Source organism: Pristis pectinata, chromosome 25 (assembly GCF_009764475.1).
Source record: "Pristis pectinata isolate sPriPec2 chromosome 25, sPriPec2.1.pri, whole genome shotgun sequence".
In the NCBI taxonomy this organism is placed as follows: domain Eukaryota; kingdom Metazoa; phylum Chordata; class Chondrichthyes; order Rhinopristiformes; family Pristidae; genus Pristis; species Pristis pectinata.
The window spans coordinates 23,001,783-23,024,681 of record NC_067429.1 but is presented as its reverse complement, the minus strand read 5'-3'; the positions used below and the strand labels follow the sequence as shown (position 1 = coordinate 23,024,681).

General features: G+C 42.0%; 1 protein-coding gene across 1 annotated transcript in view; it reads left to right on the top strand.

The window, feature by feature from the left end:
- The window catches only part of adam11 (ADAM metallopeptidase domain 11), a 134,164-nt gene that overhangs the window by 79,398 nt on the left and 31,867 nt on the right, over positions 1 to 22,899 (top strand). Inside the window, exons 11-15 of the mRNA XM_052038782.1 lie at positions 219 to 385; positions 2,792 to 2,876; positions 7,268 to 7,358; positions 13,187 to 13,238; positions 21,128 to 21,227. Of these exons, the coding sequence (XP_051894742.1) occupies positions 219 to 385; positions 2,792 to 2,876; positions 7,268 to 7,358; positions 13,187 to 13,238; positions 21,128 to 21,227 (495 nt within the window). The remainder of the gene's footprint in view (positions 1 to 218; positions 386 to 2,791; positions 2,877 to 7,267; positions 7,359 to 13,186; positions 13,239 to 21,127; positions 21,228 to 22,899) is intronic.

Here is a 22,899-nt window from a genome sequence, read left to right as displayed (position 1 = left end):
TCAAAATGAAAGGGGACAATCCTGTAATATTTATTCTGAACCGAGTGAATTATTTGAAAGGAATAGGTTATTTTACTTAACCTTGGTCAGGATGTATAACTCTATTCACACACAGACAGAACTACTATCTCTAGGATACTGCATGTTTCTGAACAATACAGAAACATATTGAATATCTGCCATTTTTTCATTGCTGATACATTTATTTCATACCTTAGATATTTAAAGAACAACTGAATACACGAATTGTTCTGGTTGCCATGGAAACGTGGGCATCTGGTGACAAAATGGAGATCAATGAAAATCCACTGGTTACTCTGAGAGATTTCATGAAATACAGAAGAAATTCTGTCAGCGATCACAGTGATGCGTTCCATATGTTTTCGTAAGTCTTGTCACATATTGTACATTCTTGGCATATTGGAAATTACTGTGGCCAATTAACCTACCAGCAAGGAACCTACATGTCTTTGGCATGTGAGAGGAAACTGGAGCACCCAGAGGAAACCCACATAGTCACAGGGAGAATTTGCAAACCCCACACTGACGGCTCTGGAGGTCAGGATTGAACTTGGATCTCTCGCGCGCTGCACAGTCACTCCACTAGCTGCGCTACTTCTTCTTTTTGAGTCTTACTTTTTTCATGGTAGGCTTGAGTCCTTACAGTGGGTCTGTACAGGTAGTCTTCAAATATGAACGCTCATACAGCTGTGGATAAATGAATGGAGCTACAAGGAAGCACCATTTTGAGATAATGTGACCTCTAGCAGGTCATCACAGTCACCCTAATGGCACCAGATCTATTTTTATTGATAGCATGTAAGATTGATTTTGGCTGTTTTGACTAATGATAAATTTTATGTCCCTCTTTGGACTACAATCAACATATACAGTAGCTGGTAAAACAATTTAATCACTTGCAATTAATATCTGGTGGGAGGAGAGTTCAAAAATGTCATTCATAGCATAACTTAAAAACGTCAGATGGTATGCTGAACTATTTGTCACACACATTTAGAGGCTTTTATTTGCACACACTGTTGGTGCTAATGTTATCTGTGTCTGGAATTTGCACTGAATGTTAATTAATTATAACGGCATTGCATAACTGTGGATGACTTCTTCTGAACATTATTATCATTACAGATGACAACAAATCTAAAAATATTTTTGGACTTGATTTGTACCTGGTTTAATAAGCTTTGTTCAATATTTTGGCCCGTTATTGGGGGGAATTATTTCAGTCCATTTGATTTATGGACCTGGGAGAATGGAGAGATAGAGAAGATATTTATATCCATTGGAAGAATATACTTGACTCATGACTATTCAGTCTGAAGTTACTAAAGGAGTATGATGATTTGGTTAGAAAACATTGGAGTAGAAATTTTAATGGACATGTTTAAGGCTCAAAAGTCTTGCTGCACATTAGACACTAGCTGGTTCCTTGCAGAACCATGAGGAAATGGTTTTCCTGATAGCAAAATGTGAAAGGCCTACTTTGCAAAGTAGTGTGACAGCTGGAGCTCAGCACAGTTGCATATTGTAACCACACAATTTCAATCTTTCCTCTAGAAGCCCTACAACATACACACACTGTACCCCATCGTGGCAGGAGCTCATGAACAGCTGCTTCAAGATATGGGCCTCATTTGGGTAGCTTGCATTGGAGTGGCAGTTCAGAGATGGCTGCAGGCACCACCAGTATCCGTTGGACAATTGAATATTGTCGTTCTAGAGGCAGGTACCTCCCCTACTTGCAGAAAAAGGAGGCCTTAACCTTGAGCATTGCCATTTGCTCTTTGGGATGATTCTATGCCTGGTATTGATGGGGAACCAACCAATCGTGGCTGGAGTAGGAAGAGTCCTTTAACTTATGCTGCAATAGGTCTTCATCCTGGAGTTCTAACACAATGGGTACTACAAACCTCTCTTGCATCTACAAACCTCTCTTGCATCTACAAACCTCTCTTGCATCCGTCCATTCTCTGCTCTGGTTTTGTTGGTGAACTGCCACACAAACATCACTGACATGCAGATGAGCTCAGCAATGCAGGTAGTCAGAAGAACTTTAAAGTTCAGACCAACTTAGTGACTCCTAGTGCTCTTGATATTGTCCCACCTCACATCCATTGAGATGCTGCTTCACGTGGAGAGATGGTGCAGCCTATCAGTAACCTGCATATCCTCATCTTCTGGGATCACTCAGCCCCCATTTGCCCCACTGTTTGAGGTTTCCCATCCTGGTACCCTTGCCTTGTCAATTTCAGTAGTAATGACAAATGACATAAAGTCCAGATCAAAATCTATGTCTGAAATGAGGTACTCATCCAGGTAGTTCTTGAGTTTCAGCAGCCTCAAAGGACATGGGCAATTCTGAGCAAGATTCCAGTGGGATGTGGGCAATATGGTCACTTAATGCATAGGTGGCAAATCAAACTATCTCCTGCTTGTGAATGTAGTAACCTGAATCAAACAATGGACTTTGTTTTCACAGCTTCTCCTCGATACAAATTCAGTGGAGGTATCTTTGAGGTAAACTCCTCCTCCAAACGACCACATGGTGATTTACAAACCTCAAACTCAATTTATAAATAAATAGTTCTAGCTATACACAAGGAGAAGTTTATCCATTGTTGTGTGATGTATATATTTTGAACAACCTCTTAAAACAATTTTTCAAAGAAAAAGTCATTTCGGGAATGAAAATGTCATGAATTGTGCTAACAGTTTCAAGTATTGTAATATTGTGTTCCATATTATCTTTGCTTTCTGATTCTCTTGTTTACAGAGGCCGCTTATTTCAGTCCAGTCACAGTGCAACAGCTTATATTGGAGGAATCTGCTCTCTATCTAAAGGAGGAGGTATTAATGAGGTTTGTTGCTCTTGACTTGTTTTTTACTGTTGCAGATTTGTCTAAATCCTCTTCCTTATCACCCCCTCCCTCCATTCTACACACAATGCAAAATGCACAAATTCTATTTAACTTTTAATAGTCCATTACAGTCTGTAACATCAACCCTTCAAGGTAAAAGAGAAAAAAACAATTAACCTTCTTGTCATTAGATCCTTCCAGATAGTTTTCAGGGATCTGTAGTTTGCTGTATTTCTGATATCTGGTTTTATACATCAACGAAACAGTTAAGTTGCATACTAAGGTGCAGCAGGAGTAAAAGAGATACGTGCAAAGGAAGATTTAGGTCTTGGCTGCTTGGATGGTAAATGCATGGACATCAGTATAGCTTGTAGTGACCCTGAACTGTCTATATTTCATTGATATTAGTGAAGTGACCATCTCTGGCACATTTCTGCCCAGGGAGTGAAGATAGAATGTTTTCAAAGATGTAACATTCAGACCATGGAATATCTCTTGGATCCAACAGTGTAGCTATTTGTGGAACATCTCACACTGCACGTTCCAAATTGATATGCACTCATTGAAAAGAATTCCAAATGTCAATGACTCTGCTTAATGGAGTGTTACTGATATTCCAGAATCATAGAGTCAAAGAAAGATACAGCAGAAAACCGGTCCAATGACCTATTGAATCCACACTGACCATCCTATAATAATCTTACATTAATTCCAATTTTTTTTACTTGGCCAATACTTACTCAATAACTCCTTCTAGATTCACCACTCATCTACGCACTAGGAGTAATTTACAGTGGCCAATTAACCTGCCTATCTTCGGGATGTGGGAGGAAACCAGAACACCTGGAGGAGACCCACGTGGTCACAGGGAGAACATGCAAACTCCACACAGACAGCACCCAAGGTCAGGATTTAATCCGGGTCTCCGCTGCTGTGAGGCAGTGGCTCTACTAACTGTGCCACCGTGTTGTCCTCCTTCAGAGGCAGAGTTTACTACTACATTACAGGAAAGTTTTTACACAGTGAATCTGCGAGAGGCAGAGAGCGTAATATAGAAATATTTGGCGCGCTGCAAAGATGCCGTTATAACTTGGAGCATGTCGAGAGCAGGTAGACATGGTTTTAATGAAGGACTTTGGCTTCCTACAGGGCCTAATAGCTGGACACTGTTTTAAATCAACTCATTAGTTTTCTGCCTGACAGCCATCCTATTTGAGTGGTTATGAATATCAGAGCAGGAGGATCCACTGGGGAACACATTGCTGATCCTCCTGGCTTGTATCTTGGGTCCAGCCTTTCTCTCCTCCTTCACTGGATTTTGTAAGGCCTGGGAATCCCACCCTGGAAGTGAAACAGACACACCCAGCCTTCTTAAAATATATTTTTCTCACTTGCCCACCCCTTGACAGTTGCTGATCATCTCCCTCACAGTCGATCTCTCTGAAAACCAGATATGGGCTGATTGGGGCCTTTGTTAAATCTTCACAACTTCCCCAACCCACTGACCCAGCCCAGGGACTTGTCATTGTACCTTGAATGCTGCAGAACAGGTGTGGGAGACTTGTTTTACCACGATCCATTATGAATGAGCTTCCATGAAGTACATTAAAAATTCCTGATAATTGACCAAACTGGTGCAAGATTGTGTAAGCAGTGCCAATACTATTACCGAATGTCAAATAGACGTCAGTATGTTGCATGGAAATCTCCTATTTAGCTGCTGTAAATGAAGTGAGCTTAGTTGGTCATAATCTAGTTCCTATGGCCATGTGGAGACACAAGAGACTGGTGATGCTAGAATCTGGAGCAAGAAACAAACTGCTGGAGAAACTCAGTGGGTCAAGCACATTTGTGCAGGTAAAGGGATGGTGGATGCTTCAGGTCGAGACCCTGCATCAGGACTGAGAGTGGAGAGGGGAGATGGCTAGTATACAGAGGTCATGTGTCTGGAATTCTTATTGGACTGTAACCTACATTGAGCTGAAAATCTCAGTGAGGCTGTTAGAGTGAGCAGTTTGGCAAGTGGAAAGTCTTCATGTTGATGGAATTATGAATGAAGTTAGGACAAAGGTGTATGGGCCAGAATTTGGAGCCTGTGAGAAAGCAGTGGTTGGTGATCCCTGCCCTTTACCAACACTGGCACAGTGGTGCAGCAAGGAGAGCCACTGCCTGTGTGGAGTCTGCACATTCTCCCTGTGACCACATGGATTTCCTCCATGTGCTCCAGTTTCCTCCCAATGTCCCAAAGATGATGGGGTGGATGGGTTAATTGGTCATCATAAGTTGCTCCTAGTGTGTAGATGAGTGGTAGAATCTGCAGGGAGTTGAGAGTGGCGGGAGAATAAAATGGGATGACTACGGAATTTGTGTTCTTCCGAGTTATTCTGGCAGATTGTTTGTTGCTCCAGATTCCAGCATCTACAGTCTCTTGTGTCTCCATTCATGGTGACACCTGGCAGCCAGCAGCTGTATTGTCAACAAGCTTATAGAACAATTCATGTTAAAGAATTGTCGGACAACATATCTGGAAGTAAAAAGCACAGCTTAATACCTTTATCCCATGTATCAACAAAGATTGGAACATAAAGGTTTGATTAAGATAGAAGCTGAAATGCCACAAACTTTTAAAATATTAATGTAAAATAATCACAGTCTGCACACATAAACTTCGATATTTTAGAGCCAAATGGTTTGCTGAGCAATAATTATTAACTTAGTACTTCATTAAAAACTCTCCCAGACCTTAGGCTACAAAGTTTAAGCTTTCTGAGGTATATTGGAAAGGGACATGTTTGTAAATTCTTAAGTGATTTCTCTTGATTCCGCTGGTGAAGGCAGAAAACATCACAACGTAGAGTCAGAGAGTTATACAGCATGGAAACAGGCCATTTGGCCCATCTCATCCATGCCGACCAAGCTGTCTACCTGAGCTAGTCCCATTTCCCTGCATTTTTCCCATATCCCTCTAATCCTTTCCTATGCATAAACCTGTCCAAATATCTTTTAAATATCATAATGGTACCCACCTCTACCACTTCCTCTGGTAACTCGTTCCATATATGCACCACCTTCTCTGTGGCAAAAGTTGCCCCTCAGCACCCTCTAAAATTTTTCCCCTCTCAATTTAAACCCATGTAATCTAGTTTTGGACTCCCCTACCCTGAGGAAAAGACTGTGGCTATTCACCTTAACTATGCCGCTCATGATTTTATAAACCTCTGTAGGGTCATCCTCAGCTTCCTATGTTCCGGGGAGAAAAAGTCCTAGCCTATCCAGCCTCTCCTTACAATTCAACCTCTCCAGTCCCGGTTACATTCTCATAAATTTTTTTTGCACCCTTTCCAGTGTAATGATATTCTTCCTATAGCAGAGTGACCACAACTGTATGCAATACTCCAAATGTGGTCTTACCAACATCTTATGCAGCTGTAACATGATGTCCCAACTCCTGTATTCAATATTCTGACTGATGAAAGCAAGCACACCAAATACCTTCTTCACCACCCTGTCTAACTGTGTCATCAAGGAACTTTCAAGGAGCTATGTACCTGCACCCCCAGAGCTCTCTGTTCTACAATACTTCCCAGGGCCCGACTATTTACTGTATAAGTCCTACCCTGGTTTGTCTTACCAAAATGCAACATCTTGCATTTATTTGAAGTAACCTCCATCTGCCATTCCTTGGCCCACTGGCCCAGTTGATCAAGATCCCATTGTAATCTTCTCCAACCTTCACTGTCCACTATACCTCCAGTTTTAGTGTTATCTTCAAACTTACTAACCATGCCACCTACAGTCTCATCCAAATTGTTAATATAAATAACAAACAACAGTGGACCCAGCATTGATCATTGCGGCACACGGCTGGTCACAGGCCCCTTAAGCCATCTCAAACTATCTGAAGAGGCTGCCATTTTTACAGTGAAATGATGCTGAACAGCAATAGTTAAGCATTCATTATCACTTTAAAATCTGAGCTGGTATGCGCCTAGAGATTCAAGCCATGAAGAGATAAAATGTTTACTTTATTAAATTATTGAAATGTTCCCAACATTATCCATAGCGTATCACAAGCACCTTATGGAACATGTTAATTCTTATTAGAAAACATCAAATAAATATTTGTGTGCAGATTATTTGCAATGTAAGTTTGCAAGCTGAAGAGCCTTGGGGTGGAATTTCGACCTTTGTTTCTGTATAATGTATGCACATCAAATGCATTTTCTGAAATTCAGTGTCAGTGAAGTCAGCGGAAGTTGATTTCAGAAGCAGAGTGGAAGCAGTGATGTTACTATATCAACTGTTTAGCTCAATCAAAAGAGGATGAATTTCCATCCCAAACTGCTTTTTATGGGTTGAAGCTTATTCTTTGATTATCTTTTTTTTTCCAGTATGGAAGTGTTCATTCAATGGCTGTTACACTGACACAAAGCTTGGGCCAGAACCTTGGAATGATGTGGAATACACAACGTACAGGACCCAGTAAGTAGAGGGCTGTTAAATGGAGGGATCAGAGTGTGGGTTCCTGCTGGTCCTTGTGGAGGGGCAGTAGTCACAGGCTACTCTGTGAGTTGGGCTTTCTGTGATCGTCAGGCCTGTAACCGTGGGTTTGGGTGTGTCCTGGTAGTTGGGGGTAGGTGGTATCTGTACAGGTGAGAGGGTGTCAGATGGGAGTCCAGAGATCAGTGGGTACAGGTTGGGTCTTTGCGTGAGGAGATCAGGGGAAGGGGGCGTGTCCAGATGAAGGGTCTCAACCCGAAACGTCGACTGTCCATTTCCCTCCACAGATGCCGCCTGACCCGCTGAGTTCCTCCAGCTTTATGCGTTGCTACAGAGTTAACATTTCAGGTTGATGACCTTTCATCAGTATTTCAATACTATATATCCCAAGATGCTATGAGTAGTATTTTTTAAATTGTAATATTTGACCCCAATTTACACGCCCTGCCCCCCAAAAGCTAGTGGTGTTGAGTTTGTCCAGAGACTAAAAGAGCCGCAAAGGCCTCACATTCGAGCCCCTGTCTGCTGTGTTTGTGTTGACTCAGTGTCAGCCAGTGGGAGAGTAATGAAGCCATAACATCAGGCTGCTTCTCCTTGATTCTCTCCAGCACTGTCAGAGGATCCAGCCTGGTATTGTTACATCTTATGACTCCTCCTCAAGCTGTGTGGATCACACAGAGAAAATGGGGAAAACTCATGGTGGTAACTACACATCAACAAGGAATGGCCAGCTTGAGATAAAGAGATGTTTGATATGAAATTAAAGAAAAATAAAAGCTTAAAATGTTACACAATAGGATAGGTTCAGGCGTAGATCATTCAGACCCTTAAATCTGGTCACAAATCATCTTATCTCCATCTTCTGCTTTGGTTCTGCAGTCTTCAATACCCATGTTAAACAAAAATCTATCAACCTCAATTTTGAGTTTTTTAATTGATCGCCAACATTAACTGCTTTTTGGGGCAGAGTATTTTACCACACTTTATGCTCCCTCATATACTCCCTGAAGAGTCTAGCTCTAAAATTGTAAGATTTTGCCCCTCGTTCTGAAGTCTTGTGATTTCTTTCCCTCTGCCTACCAAACCTTTTAATCCTTTGAAGTACTTCAATTAGATCATCCCTATACCTGCTCCAAGGGAAGAAAATTGAATCTGCAACCTGTCCTCCCAAGCTTAACACTTTTACCCCCAGTATCATTTGGATAAATGAAAATTAAATAAAATCATTGGAAATAATGGAACTTGTTGTGGGCAGTGAGCTGCCTATGGTCTCCACTGACCAGTTTGGTAAGTATGAACTTACATTATACAGATCCACGGTTATCAACTTGATATTCAGTTGGTCTAATCATAAATGGTGAAGAACTGTGCATCAGCAGAGATTATGTAGTATAAAGCTATCAAGTCAAAGAGACAGAACAAACCCTGTCCACAAAACAGCTTAAAAGATCTTCAACAGCTGGCTAATCCAAAACACTGGTTTAGCCAAATGTCAATATTGTCAAAAATTATGAAGTTTCCAACTGTCTCTGGCATTCAAAAACTGTTAAGAAGTCAAACAATAAAAAATTACATATTAAGTAATGTAAACACTTATAAACATCTAACAGTTTTACATAATAAAATGTTTAACTAAACTCCATTCAGAAAAATATGAATTAGTTATACTTCCTCCCAGCCGCTCCTCTCCATTCAAGTAAATCTTAGTTCAATTTTGCAACATGGGCATCACAGCAATTATTGTACATCCCTGATTGCCTTTGAGAAGGTGGTAGTGAGCCACCTTCTTGAACCCCTGCAATCCTTCCAGTGAAGGTGTTCCCACATTGCTGTTGATTACAGCAGTCCAGGATTTTGACCCATCGATGCTGTTTCTGTGAGAGATTTTCCAGCGTAACTGGTGGAGAAATGCCACATGTTCTCACTCAACTTAATGGATTTTATGAAGAATGCAACATCAGAGTACAGTACTGTTGTCAAAAAGCAGGCAGCAGGTTGGAACTTCTGTGATTGTGCAGGAATCATGAGTGGAAAAGAGGAGCATTTCACTGCGAAACTTGCATTTCTCTATATCATTCAACCTATGATTGAACAGTATGCACCCCATGGGGTACACTTTGTTCATTGAATCAATAGCAGAGTATTTTAAACAGAAAGAACTTTGCAACTGCAGCCCACATTGTGGAATTCTGAGTCATAAAGCTGACTTGAAGCAGTCTTTCTTCTACTATCTATCCTGGGACCATGTCCCACCACATCACGCCATGGTCAGAGGCTGTGGCTGAAAACGTAATAGTTTTGTTTCTAGTTTCGAGTTTTTCACCTTGTGTAATGCACTCAATTATTTCTGCAATCAATTCCACAAGGCAAGGTGCCCCACTCAAACTTGAATTCCACCATCCTCCCAGCTCTCTCCACCTCAACAGCATTTAGTAACCAAGGGTTCCAGTAATGCACTGACATGCCAGAGTTTACAGCAATGTGATGTATCTATGTTCCTAGCATTTTTTTTATTGCAATAGACCTGTATTTACTGGCTTGAAGTTTTATACCTTCCTTCTGAAGAAAAATTGTTGAGGTGATATTGGGTGTCAAGGAGCCAGAGACTATAACCTTGCTCAAATTATTACCTCACCAACCCTGGTTTCCTGTTGCAAATTGAACAGAAATTTCAATCCTTAAGTCTGCATTCACTATTTTTGTTTTGTCCCTCTTACCTCTTTGTTCTGTAATTTACTCTAATCTCTCTACCTTTTTTTTATATTAGCTTTAATTTTGTTTCCAGTTTTAATTCTTTATACGTAAGATAAGTACGAGAGGACATGGCTTTATGGTGAAAGAGGAAAGATTTAGGGGGAACTTCTTCACTCAGAGAGTGGTGGGAGTGTGGAATGAGCTGCCATCTGACATGGTAAATGCAGACTCACTCTTAAGTTTTAAGAATAAATTGGATAGATACGTGGATGGGAGAGGTCTAGAGGGTTATGGACTGGGTGCAGGTGAATGAGACTAGCGGAATAAAGTTTTGGCACAGACTAGAAGGGCCAAATGGCCTGTTTTCTGTGCTGTAGTGTTCTATGGTTCTATCTCTCATTCTGACATTCTTTACTGGAAAACAATAATCTGGTATGCTCAGGAGTTTGGTCCCGGACTGACAGATCCTCTGGATTATTGGATGGTATTTCTATTAATTTGTTTTTTAAGATGTTACACAGTAATTTTTCCAGTGAACCCAGTAAGTTTAAAGTTAGTTCAGGAAAGGTAGTTGAAAGGGAGGGTGGGAACTGAGGCCCTGGTGAGTTTAATGAAAGCAAAGGAACTAGGGCCTCAGTCAGTTTCAAGGGAGTGTGAACCAGGGAACCAGGGCCCCACTGAGTTGAAAAGGAGTGTGGCAAGCCAGATGCCAAACCATTTGGATTTCTGAATAGAGACAAAGACACTGCAGATGCTGGAATCTGGAGCAAACAAACAAACTGCTCAAAGAACTCAGTGGGTCAGGCGACATCTGTGGAGGCAAAGAGATTTCCGAATAGTTGGATATTATTGAAGTTTCATTGTACCGGGAAATACTTCCTGGACCACTTACTTATCAGTTCCCACATTGCTCATCTGTCATTTGGAAATGAGGCACATTTGTCGAAGTTTCAGCTCTGGATTTGGAGCACCCAGAATTTCCAGATTTAAGAACTGAAGATCCTGCTTAAGCGAGAAGAAGTCAAACTCTGCATTCTTCTGGACTTCAATCCATAGGTTAACTTACTGGACCTTGGGTAATTACCATCTACGTACATTCGAGTAATCCTTTCCAGCCAGCTAGCAGCTTTAATATGCACTGGAAGGTAAACAAAGTCAGGCAGCATCATCGACAACGGAGCATCCCTTCCTGATGTGCTTAACGTCTTCTACGCACGTTTTAAACAGAAGGGGAATGGAATGTCACCACCCATCCCGACAGCCTCCAATGCACCTGAACCTATGGGCACCGTTCCGGATTATGATCAGTCTTCCAGAGAGTGAACCCACGGAAAGCATCTGGCCCAGATGGTGTCCCTGGCTGTGTCCTCGTATCCTGTACAGATCAGCTGGCGGGGGTATTTGCAGACATTTTTAACCTCTCCCTGCTTCAATCTGAGGTTCCCACCTGCTTTCATCCTGGTACCCAAGAAAAACAAGGTAACGTGCCTTAATGACTACCTTCTGGTGACTCTGACATCCATCATGAAGTGCTTTGAGAGGCTGGTCATGGCACACATTAACTGTAGCCTCCCAGGACAACCTGACCCACTGCAATTTGCCCTACCGCTTAAATAGGTCTACGGCAGACGCCATCTCCCTGGCCTTACACTCATCTCTGGAGCATCTGGACATTAAAGACACCTATGTTAGACTATTGTTTATTGACTACAGCTCCACCTTCAATACTATAATTCCAAGCAAACTCATCACCAAACTCTGAGACTTGGGATTTAGCATTTCCCTCTGCAACTGAATCCTTGACTTCCTGACCAACAGACCGCAATCAGTAAGGATAGCCAGCAACTCTTCCGCCACGATTATTCTCAACACTGGTGCCCCACAAGGCTGCGTCCTCAGCCCCCTACTTTACTCCCTGTACACTCTTGGCCAGATTCTGCTCTAATTCCATCTACAAGTTTGCAGATGATACCACCGTAGTGGGCCATATCTCAAATAACGATGAGTCGGGGCACAGGAAGGAATAGAGAGCCTAGTAGAGGAACAATCTTTCCCTCTATGTCAGCAAAACAAAAGAGCTGGTCATTGACTTCAGGAGGGTTGGCAATGCACATGCTCCTGTCTACATCACTGGTGCTGAGGTCGAGAGGGTTGAGAGCTTCAAGTTCCCGGGAGTGAACATCACCAATAGCCTGCCTTGGTCCAACCACGTAGATGCCACAAAAAAGAAAATTCACCAGCGCCTCTACTTCCTCAGGAGGCTACAGAAATTTGGCATGTCCCTGTCGACCCTCACCAAATTTTATCGACACACCATAGAAAGCATCCCATCTGGATGCTTCATAGCTTGGTATGGCAACTGCTCTGCCTGTGACCGCAAGAAACTGCAGAAAGTTGTGGACACAGCTCAGCACACCATGGAAACCAGCCTCCCCTCCATGGACTCTATCTATACTCCTTGCTGCCTCGGTGAAGCAGCCAACATAATCAAAGACCCCTCCTGCCCCAGACATTCTCTCTTTTCCCCTCTCCCATCAGCAGAAGATACAAAAGCCTGAAAGCATGTACCACCATGCTCAAGGACAGCTTCTATCCCGCTGTTATAAGACTATTGAACGGTTCCCTAGTACAATAAAATGGAGTCTTGATCTCACAATCTACCTCGTTATGACCTTGCAGCATATTGTCTACCTGCACTGCACTTTCTCTGTAGCTGTTACACTTTATTCTGTATTCTATTATTGTTTTACCTTGTACTACCTCAATGCACTGTGTAATGAATTGATCTGTATGAACGGTATGCAAGACAAGTTTTTCACTGTACCTCGATACATGTGACAATAATAAACCAATTCCAGTTCAAAGGCTGAAACGATGTTTCAAATGCAGACCCTGGACATCTTTTCTTAAACTAATGTGCCACACGTCTTGCCTCAGTATATTTGGAGGATTGGGAATTTACTGAATACCTGATAAATGATAAAGCAGCAGCATCTTTCTGAATCATCTCTGCAACAGGATGTTTCACAGATGATCTGGTACATTTATTTATCATTCTGAACATCTTATCCATTGCTCATGTTTGTCAATTATTTTCCATGTTTTTTCATTCACAGATAATTGCAGGTGCCCTGATGTCTGGCCTGGTTGTCTAATGGAGGATACAGGGTAAGATGGGGAATGTAACCCATTTTATCTTTTGAAAGATGCATATCATGCACTCAGCTGGAAGGACACTAAATGGTTCATTTATAAAACACTGGTTTGGCTTCTGCTGGGGTGTCCTGTCCAATTGCAGGGCCACTTAGCGAAGCATGCCAAGGCCTTGAGAATGTACAGAAGGGTATTTACTTGAATGGTACCTTGGATGAAAGACTTCCTTTAGAAGGAGACTGAGGAACTTGTCTCCTCTTTACACCAAATAAAGTTAAGGGGAGATTTGATAGCATGAAGGGTTTTGGTGGAGCAAGTAAGGAGCATTTTTTTATTATCCCAGTAGTAGAAAGGTCAACGACTGGTTGATACAGATTTAATATAACCATCTCTTAAGGGAAATACTCTTCCTCCCTTCTTTAAATTGTGCCATTTAAAAACCAACTGAACTGCTCTGTCCCTCAGTACAGATGTGGAGAATGAACTTATTTCTTGTTAGATTTACTATTAGTCTGAAATGTTTAGTTAAGTGAGCATGATAGAATCTTTTGCTGTTTTCAGCTCAGTATTTTTATTTGTTCATTTTTCAGTATTTTGGGCATCATTCACAAGACCATCATTTATAGCCTGCCCTTAATTAGCCTTGTGAGGTGGCTGTGAACTTCATTCTTGAACTGCTGTAGTCCTTCTAGTGAAGGTATGCAAACAGTGCTGTTGGATAAGGAGCTCCAGGATTTAGACACAATGACAATGTGCCTTTAAGAAGGGAACATTCAAGTGGTGGTGTTTCCATGTGCCTGGAACGCTTGTCCCCTTCTTCATGATAAAGGTTGTGGGTTTGGGAAGTGCTACTGAAGTAGCCTAGGTGAATAACTGTTGTGCATTTGGTGGATGGTACAAGAAGAGAATAAATGTTTAGAGAGGTGGAAGAGGGTTCCTTTGTCCTGGATGTTGTTGAGCTCCTTCAGCATTGTTGCAGTTGCATTCATCTGGTGGAGAGTATTCCATCACACTCCTGGTTTGTGCCTTGTAGATAGTGGAATAGAAGGTAGGTGGTCAGACTCTTCTGTTGAATATTGTTGTGGCCTGCCAGTCTTGTAGTGCAGGTGTTACCTTGCTGCTTCTCAACTCATGCCTGAATGTCATCTAGATTGTGCTGCACGCAGACCTTGACTGGTTCACTTGCGGACCAGTCGGGAATGGAATAGAACATTGTGTAATCATCAGCAAACATCCCCATTTTTGACTTTCTGATGCATTGATGAAGCAGCTGAGGCTTAGGGAGACTGCCCTGAGGAACTCCTACAATGCTATAGCCTAGGTGAATGACTGATGTGCATTTTATAGATGGTACACATTGCACCTTGGCGAGATTTGATAGTTTTGTTCATCGTCACATCCTGGGATGAGATGATTGACCTCAAGCAATGACATCCATCTTCCGTTGTGGGAGCTATGACTCGAACCTTGATTTCACATTTGGTCAAATGCTGCCTTGATGTCACCTCATTTCTGGAATTCAGTTCTATGGCCATGTTTAGAGCTAGGCTGTATTGAGGTCTGGAGCTTGAGTGGTCAAGACCCCAAGCGAGCAGGTTGTTGGTAAGTGCAGCTTGGTAGCACTGTTGATTAGGTATTCCGTTACTTCACTATGGGTTGAGAGTAGACCAATTGGGTAGTTGTTAGCCAAGTTGGATGTGCCCTGCTTTTTGTGAACAAGACATACCTGGGCAATTTTCCACCTTGTCTGGTAAATGCCAGTGTTATAATTGTTCTGAAATGGCTTGGCTCAAGGCTTAGCTTCTTCTGGTAGACAGGTCTTCACTACAGCCGAGATGGTGTCTGATCCCAGAGCCTTTGCTGCATTCAGTGCTCTCTGCTGTTTCTTGATATCACTTGGACTGAATCAATTTGGCTGAAGACTGGCTTCTGTGATGGTGGGGATCTCAGGAGGGAGCTGAGGTGAATAATTCACTCTGCCTCTCCAGATGAACATAATTGTGAATGTTTCAATCTTAACTTTAGCACTTCCATGCTGGGTCTCACTATCATTAAAAATAGGAATGTTTTTGGAGATCCTTTCTCCGGTTAACTGTTTGATTGTACACCAGTCTTCACAACTAGGGCAGCATGGTAGCTTAGCGGTTAGCATAACACTATTATAGTACCAGTGATTGGGGTTCAATTCCTGCCCCTGTCTGTAAGGAGTTTGTATGTTCTCCCCCTGACTGTGTGGGTTTCCTCTGGGTGCTCCGGTTTCCTCCCACATTCCAAAAGACGTACGGGTTTGTAGGTTAACTTGGGTGTAATTGGGCGGTGCAGGCTCGTTGGGTCAGAAGGGCCTGTTACCGTGCTGCATAAATAAAGTTTTTAAAGTTTTAAAACTAGGTGTGGCAGAATTGAAGAGATTTGATCTGCTAGTTGTAAGATTTTCTCTGTCTCTTGCATACTGTTTCAGCTGTTTAACATGCAAATACTCCTGTGATCCAGTTTCACCAAAGTGGCACCTTATTTTTACACAAGTCAGTGTTCCTGACATGCCCTTCCGCACTCCTCATTGACATGGTTGATTGTAGCATTAGAGGTGTGCAGGCCTATGGGAGTGCAGACTGTGGTAGCATACATTGCTACTGAGGGTCCACAGCGGCTCGTGGACAGTCATCTGTGAGTTGCCAGATCTGTTCTGAGTCTGTTCCATTTAGCACAATTGTAAGGTCACACAAGACAATAGAGTGAGCCCTTGGTGTGAAGGGTAGATTTGTCTCCCCAGCTACTATGCAGTGGTCACTTCTACCCCAGGCTATACTGACAGCACCTCCTAAACCCTCAAACTCTACCATTAAAATGAATAAGAGCTTCAGAGGCATAGCAACACCACCACTTGCATGTTCCCCTCCAAGCTGAATATCGTCCAGACTTGGAAAAGTTATCACCGTTCCTTCATCTTCACTGAGTCTAAATCCTGGAACTTCCTCAGCAGCAGGACAGTGGGAGTCCCCCCACAGAACAACAGCAGCAGTGCAGGAAGGTGGCTCATCACCACCTTCTCAAGGGCAGCTTTATTTATACACTTTTCAGCAATCTGGGTGTAGCTGGCAAGACCAGTATTTATTGCCCACCACTCATTGCCCTTGGGAAAGCAGTGGTGAGTTGCCACTGTTGCAGTCCAATTCTGTTAGAATGTGGTGGTAACTTGCTGGGGCATTTCAGAGGGGTTTAGGACTCAGTCACATGGGGTATATCTGGAGATGCATGTAGACCAGACCAGATAAGGATGACAGATTTCCAATCCTGAAGAATATTAGTGAACTAGATTGGTTTTTACAATAGTCCGATAGTTTTGTTTTGTGGTCATCATAAGTAAGATTGGTGGTTTTCCAAATTTCAGATTAACTGAAGTTAGATTTGGTGGGATTTGAATCTGAGTCTCTGGATCATTAGCTGCTGGCCTCTGGATTTTAAGAATGGTAGTTTAACTACAGTGCCGCCACTGTACCCCAGTTACGGATTGTCAGCCTTGTCAATGGTGCCCAAATCCTGAAAGATGAATACAGAAAGTTATTCAAAGATGGAGAGCTGTGGAAAGGCACAGTGGGGCTGAAATCTTGGGTGCTTCCATGAAATGAGAGATGGGGAATTGACGGTACCCTCTATATTCTGCCCAATTTTGTGTTTTGTTTCTAATTGGGAAGTTGTAAAGCTAGCTGCTTATTCACCATTATCCCGTTTAAACAATTATCAAGATGAATTCCACCATTCATAGTAGCCTGTGTGGAGAATTCAGACTTGGTAGTTTGCTGGAGTTAGCTGAACTTCCTCGGTGGACTGTGGAATTTGCCTGATATTGCCTCCAGTAGGAGGGGGAAGAGAACTAGGCCCTGCTGTTTCCATTGCAAGATATTTGATGGATGAGGCACATATAAGCAAAGCCCTCTTCAGTTGCTTCCAGAATAGGATGCAGAACATTGAGACGTTTAACAAGCAAACAAGATAGTGAGGTAAAGAAACACCAAGAAGAAACAGTAGATTGGTCAGATAGCTCAACATCATCCCACTGAGAAGAAAGAGTTGGAGTCAAGGACACCTCCTAGGACACAGAAAAGTAAAGATGAATGTACAGGGTAGTTTGTCTTGGATGCCACTTTCCATTTCTGGGTGGAGGATTGTTTTTTATTGTTCTAGGCTTTCTTTGTCTTAGATATTGTGCATAAATGGGGAAAATAGCCGAGGTACTTGGAGGCTGCCTGTGGAAATGTACCAACAAGACTCAGTTATTTCAAAGAAAATGCAGAACTTGAGTAAGCCTCAGATTTGTCTGAGACCACAGATGGCAGAAATCAACAATGCAGACAAATTTGGATGCACTCCCAGTCATTTCCAACCTCTCAGATTTTAAAACACAGAAAACCCTTTTGCCAAATGAACATCAAGTAGAATAATCAACATGATGTCAAATTATAAACTAAACAGATTTCTTTTTGGAGATTGGGCCAACATTTGAATGACCCTAATCACCACATACCATTGTCTAAACTTCAACATGCAAGTCAACACTGTTGTTGCACTGCTCACTTCCAAACATGCCTTCCTCCCCCACATCCACTCCACAGTAATGGCTATTTTCTTTCCCATTTGCTGCTTTCATCATCCTGATGTACAATTTGCATGCCATCTCCTGATTGGCCTCTCTGGTTTGACCTTTCTCTCATCATCCAGCCATTCCATTGTACGTGCAATGTCCTGAACTATTGTAATCCACTCCTTGTAAAGTCATTGCATTACTTTTAGCTCCTTTCAGGATATTAACAACCCCGACATTAGTGCTTTACTGCTGTCTTTAATGACTACTATTGTTGATCCACTCATTATATCAACAACCTGAAAACCACACCAATTGATGCAGAACCTTACCCTCAAACTTGCTGCTTCAACAGCACTTCTCTCATATCCAGTTAAATTGCTCGTTTTTTCAGCAGCCTTTGAATTAACACTGTCATTTTCTGAATGCAATAAGGTATGAAGAACTAACCAAGTAATTAATCTTTGGAAGTCTCCTAAGGGGCACATGTAAAGCAAGGAAGTTCTTTTATCAGAGAGACAACCATCTTGACTGACTGCCTGCTTCCAATAAAGTGTTGAAACTGGTCTCCTGTGAAGAACCTCTTTAAAATAAAGGACATTCAGCAGGAGTGCTGTTTAAACACACCAGCCATGTTCTTCCATGGTTCCCAGTGCAACGGAGGGGGCTTATTGAGGCTTATACATTGTAAATACATAAGAGGCCAACTGCTCTACATGTTTCTCTGCTGCATTCTCCAATTTGAAGCACATTAGCACTCAGTAGATCCCAAGTAATTGAAATATTACAATATATTATCTACAGTACATTATTGATGGCTGGGTTGTATTTGTTTTTAGTTACTATGATGGCGGGAGATATTAAAATCTGAGGGAAATTTTTTATCTGAATATTTCAGATAGTGAGACTAATGCACAGAGACAGCTTCACCCTGGTCCTGCCAAGTTCCAAATATCTATATGAATATTTGACCAATATTTGTTAACCTGTTATTGACACCAGTCTGAATTCTTTCAATATCTCCTGCTTTGCCAAACTCTCTTCTGCATCTCCCCTTTGAACAAATGAACATGCAAATGTGGCAGCCATATAAAGGCCTAGTGGTCTGTTAGGCCTGCCCAATACCAATTATGGGAGGAGCATCACAAAACAGATACTTCCTCCCACCTGCCTCACCAGACTCACATGTAAACTTCTGGACATGACAAAAAAGAGGGAGAAAACCCCAGGATGAATGAGACAAAAAAATTGTGGAAAATTTATCTTTGAGCTTCTCAGGTAATCAAAGTCAGTCCAGGAGATCACTAGAAACAAATGTTGTTTATCATGGTACTTGCCTTGTATATCTTGTAATCTCTGTAATCTGATGTTGGCATTTAGTACATTAGGACTCAGTGATAGGTATGTTTATGCAGTCATGGTCTTTCACCTTCATTTGTGTCACTGTCTTATTTCCAATGCAGCAAAAGATTTCAAACGTCAATTTACTGAAGTTCAATTTCAGCTCAGATGAAACAAGTAATTATAAATAAAACACTTTAGGTTGAAAAATCATTTTTCTGTTAAGTGCTGTGTCAAATAAGAATAGAGATTTTGATGACTCAAATGTACAAATATACAACAGTACAAAGTTGGTCATAACACAAAAGAATGCACTGTGTCTTGCGCAGGTTTATGGCTGAAGTAATTCTTTAGATCCTGTTTTATGTAATTACCTTTCATTTTCTAAGTGTAGGTTGCTGTAGGTCACAGACATGGGCATACTAAATTTGGCTCTGCTTTGATGTGCCACTATGGTCCTACCTTGTAAGATACATTTCCTAAATTATAATTAAGTGGCATAATACAACCTATTATCCAGCTCACAAAGCCTGAACAGTGCACCTCTCTTGAACTGGTACAAAGATAAAAACACCTATTTTCTTTCCAGATGGGCCCATATTGTGGGAAAAGTTTACACAGTATGGTACCAAAAATAATTAACTTTTCTGCATTTAGTTTAATGGCATCTGCAAATTTTCAGAACATGGGTAAGAAGTGGGAATGTGATGCCTTTTGGGTTACCAGGACTATCCACTCATGAACTGTAGACAAGAAGCTATTCTCAGCAGTATCAACACAAATCAGCACATGAAAAGGAAGATCAGTAGCTGCAACATATTTAAGATAAAAAGGAAGTGGAAGAAGAAAACTTGACGGTTGGAGTTAATCTTCATCGGTCCTGGCAAGTCCAAGCCTCTGCTCTGGGCAAACTACAGGTGGAACTGTCCTCCATCAGGTTCCCTGCTGACTCAGTGACCCATGTAGTTTCTGCTGTAGGGTCATTGCCAACAGGAGGGTATTAACAAATGAGCAAAGACTATTCCCATATCTCAAAATGCAATCTGACTGGTGTTCTACCAATATTGGCTCTTTCAGCCTTACAAACATGGGAATCCTTTGTATAAATATCCAGGACATGGCAACAGAAAATGACAATGTCATAGAATCTGTACATGGTCTACTAGCTAAACAAAAAGGTTGAACTGAAACAAAATCAAAGGAGTGACCTAGGAATTTTTTCTGTGTTCTAAAGTGCAAGCTTGAGTAGTTTTGTGTGAGGCTGCATGGGATTTACTGATGTACACAGCACACAAGGCAGGTTTCATGTCGGTTTTGCAATTCCCTGAGTTTATATGCAGTTAGGGACAACTTGTACAACTAAAAGCTCTACTTGACGGGATTAAAGTAGGATTAGTATAAATAGGTGCTTGACGGTCAGCATAGATTTGGTGGGCCAAAGGGCCTGTTTCCGTGTTGTATTGCTCTGACTCTATGTTAAAGTGTGATCTTCTGCAATGGTGAGGTTTCTTAAAGGGAATTGTCCCTTTATTATGGGGTAGTTTTGCCGTCACATGCCCGGTGGGATATTGGAGCCAGTATGACTGATCCCCAATGGCCAGTGGGATATTCTGTTGTTGGAGGGAAGCACCAGAGGCAAAGATGGGTGTGGTTGCCTAAACCCAGCCCCCACCAAAAATAGATTTTACCTGTGATTGAAGACTGGAGCTAACCATCTTGAAATCTGCCTTCCAAATCAATTTGGCCTACATGTGACTCCAGGCCCACCTGTCTAGTGTCCTCTGCAACTTCCTGGCAAGCTATGCAGATATAGGGATGAACAATAAATGCTGGCTTTGCCAATGATGCTCATATCCTGAAATATAAATATATTTTTTAAAAATGTGTTGAACAGGCCTTCACACTGTAGTAAATGATAGCTTTTAAAAGCAAGGGTTGAGGTACCATCCTTTGTTCACATTATTGTGCCTGTTTGTACTTTCAGGTACCATCTCCCACAAAAATTTTCAAAATGCAGCATCACTGAATATAATCAGTTTCTACAGGCCGGAGGTGGCATCTGTCTTTTCAATAAACCTCTTAAGGTAAGGCCTTTGGATAAATGGTAAGCAATGGGTAAGCAACCTTTTCTGAAGTGAGGATTTTGTTTAATGTAAAATATCATCAATGCTGAGGATCATACACACTTACTGTCTTTATCTCACCAACACATTGATCACCTGGAGGTCAGGTATATTCTGTTATGTTCAGCCCAGCATCTCCTTTATTCATCTCTGTGTGTGAGATCTTATTGTGTGCCTATTAGTTGCAGTGTTTGCATAAAAGTAACTTCAGTCCAAAAATCACTGTTAGGCAAATATTGCAGTTGGTTGCAGACACAAATGTTTCATTCCTTCATTTCAAATAGCCTTAAATTCACATAATCTTAGAAACAGGATTTCATCTACTTTCAGTGCACTTTCTGGCTGAAGTTGCTGCCTCCATCATTGCATTTAGTGTTACCACCACATCTGGTTCCCGGATACGATTGTAGAAAGGGGCAAAAAGATGTTTGAAACACCATTAAGACAGTTTGCATCAAGAAACACGAAAATGGGGCCTGTGCCGTTCCTGACAGGCTGGGCACAATTGAATACAGCTGCTGACACTTAGCTGCAGAGCAACCTAGAAGAGCATTAACCCTAAAAGGCATATTCCCCATAGCAACCAGATACCAGCAACATGGAGGAAAGGGAGGCTGCAGGGGAGAGATAAGAAACAGCTAAATTTTCAGAAAGGGACTTAGCTCTTGAAATACAAGCAAGGAGTGTGGTCTTGTGCACTGGGGCGGGTATGGATGGTGAGGTGGGCAGAAGGTTCAGCAGGGCCACCATTAGAATAGCCTGGCAGGAGGTGGCTGAGCTTGTCTCCTCTAGCAATGAGAATCACCACACTATGGAGCAATGTTGGAAGGTATTTTGTGATCTCACAAGGCATTTATTTTTATTTATTCATTTTCCGGGACCTGGTGTTGCTAGCAAGGCTGGCATTTATTGCCCTTTAGAAGGTGGCAGTGAGCTGCAGCCCTTTGGGTGAGGGTATTTCTGCAGTGCTACTGGGTAGGGTTCCAGGATTTAAACCCAGTGACAATGAAGGAGCAGCACTACACTTGCAGCTCAAGTTGGTGTGTGACTTAAAGGGAGAGATTCAAACATTGGTGGTGGTGTTCTGCCACTGCTGCATTGTTCTCAGTGGTAGAGGTCACTGATCTGGAAAGTGCTGTCAGAATAGTATGTGCGAGTAATTGTAAATGGTGCACACTGCAGCCACTCTGGGCCCATGATAGAGAAAATGAATGTTTAGGATGCTGGATGGGATGCCAATCAAGCAGGCTGGTTTGTCTGAGATGGTGTCAAGCTTTTTGAGAGTAGTTGCAGTTACACTTATCCAGGCAAATGGAGGTTATTCCAGCACACTCCTGACGTGTGCTTTGTAGATGGTGGCAAAACTCAGTAATGTCAGGAGACAAGTCTCTGATGTGGATACCCAGCCTCTGAACTTCTCTTGTAGCCACACTAAGTAGCTGGTCCATTTGAGTTCTGTTTAATGGCAACCTCCAGGATGTTAACAGTGATGGCAATACCAATGAATGTCAAGGTGGTTAGATGATCATTACCTGGCACTTCTGTGCTCTGAATGTTATCTTCTACTTATCAGCCCATACCTGGATGTTATTTCACTTTTGCTGTATGCAAACATCCGCTGCTTCATTTGCTG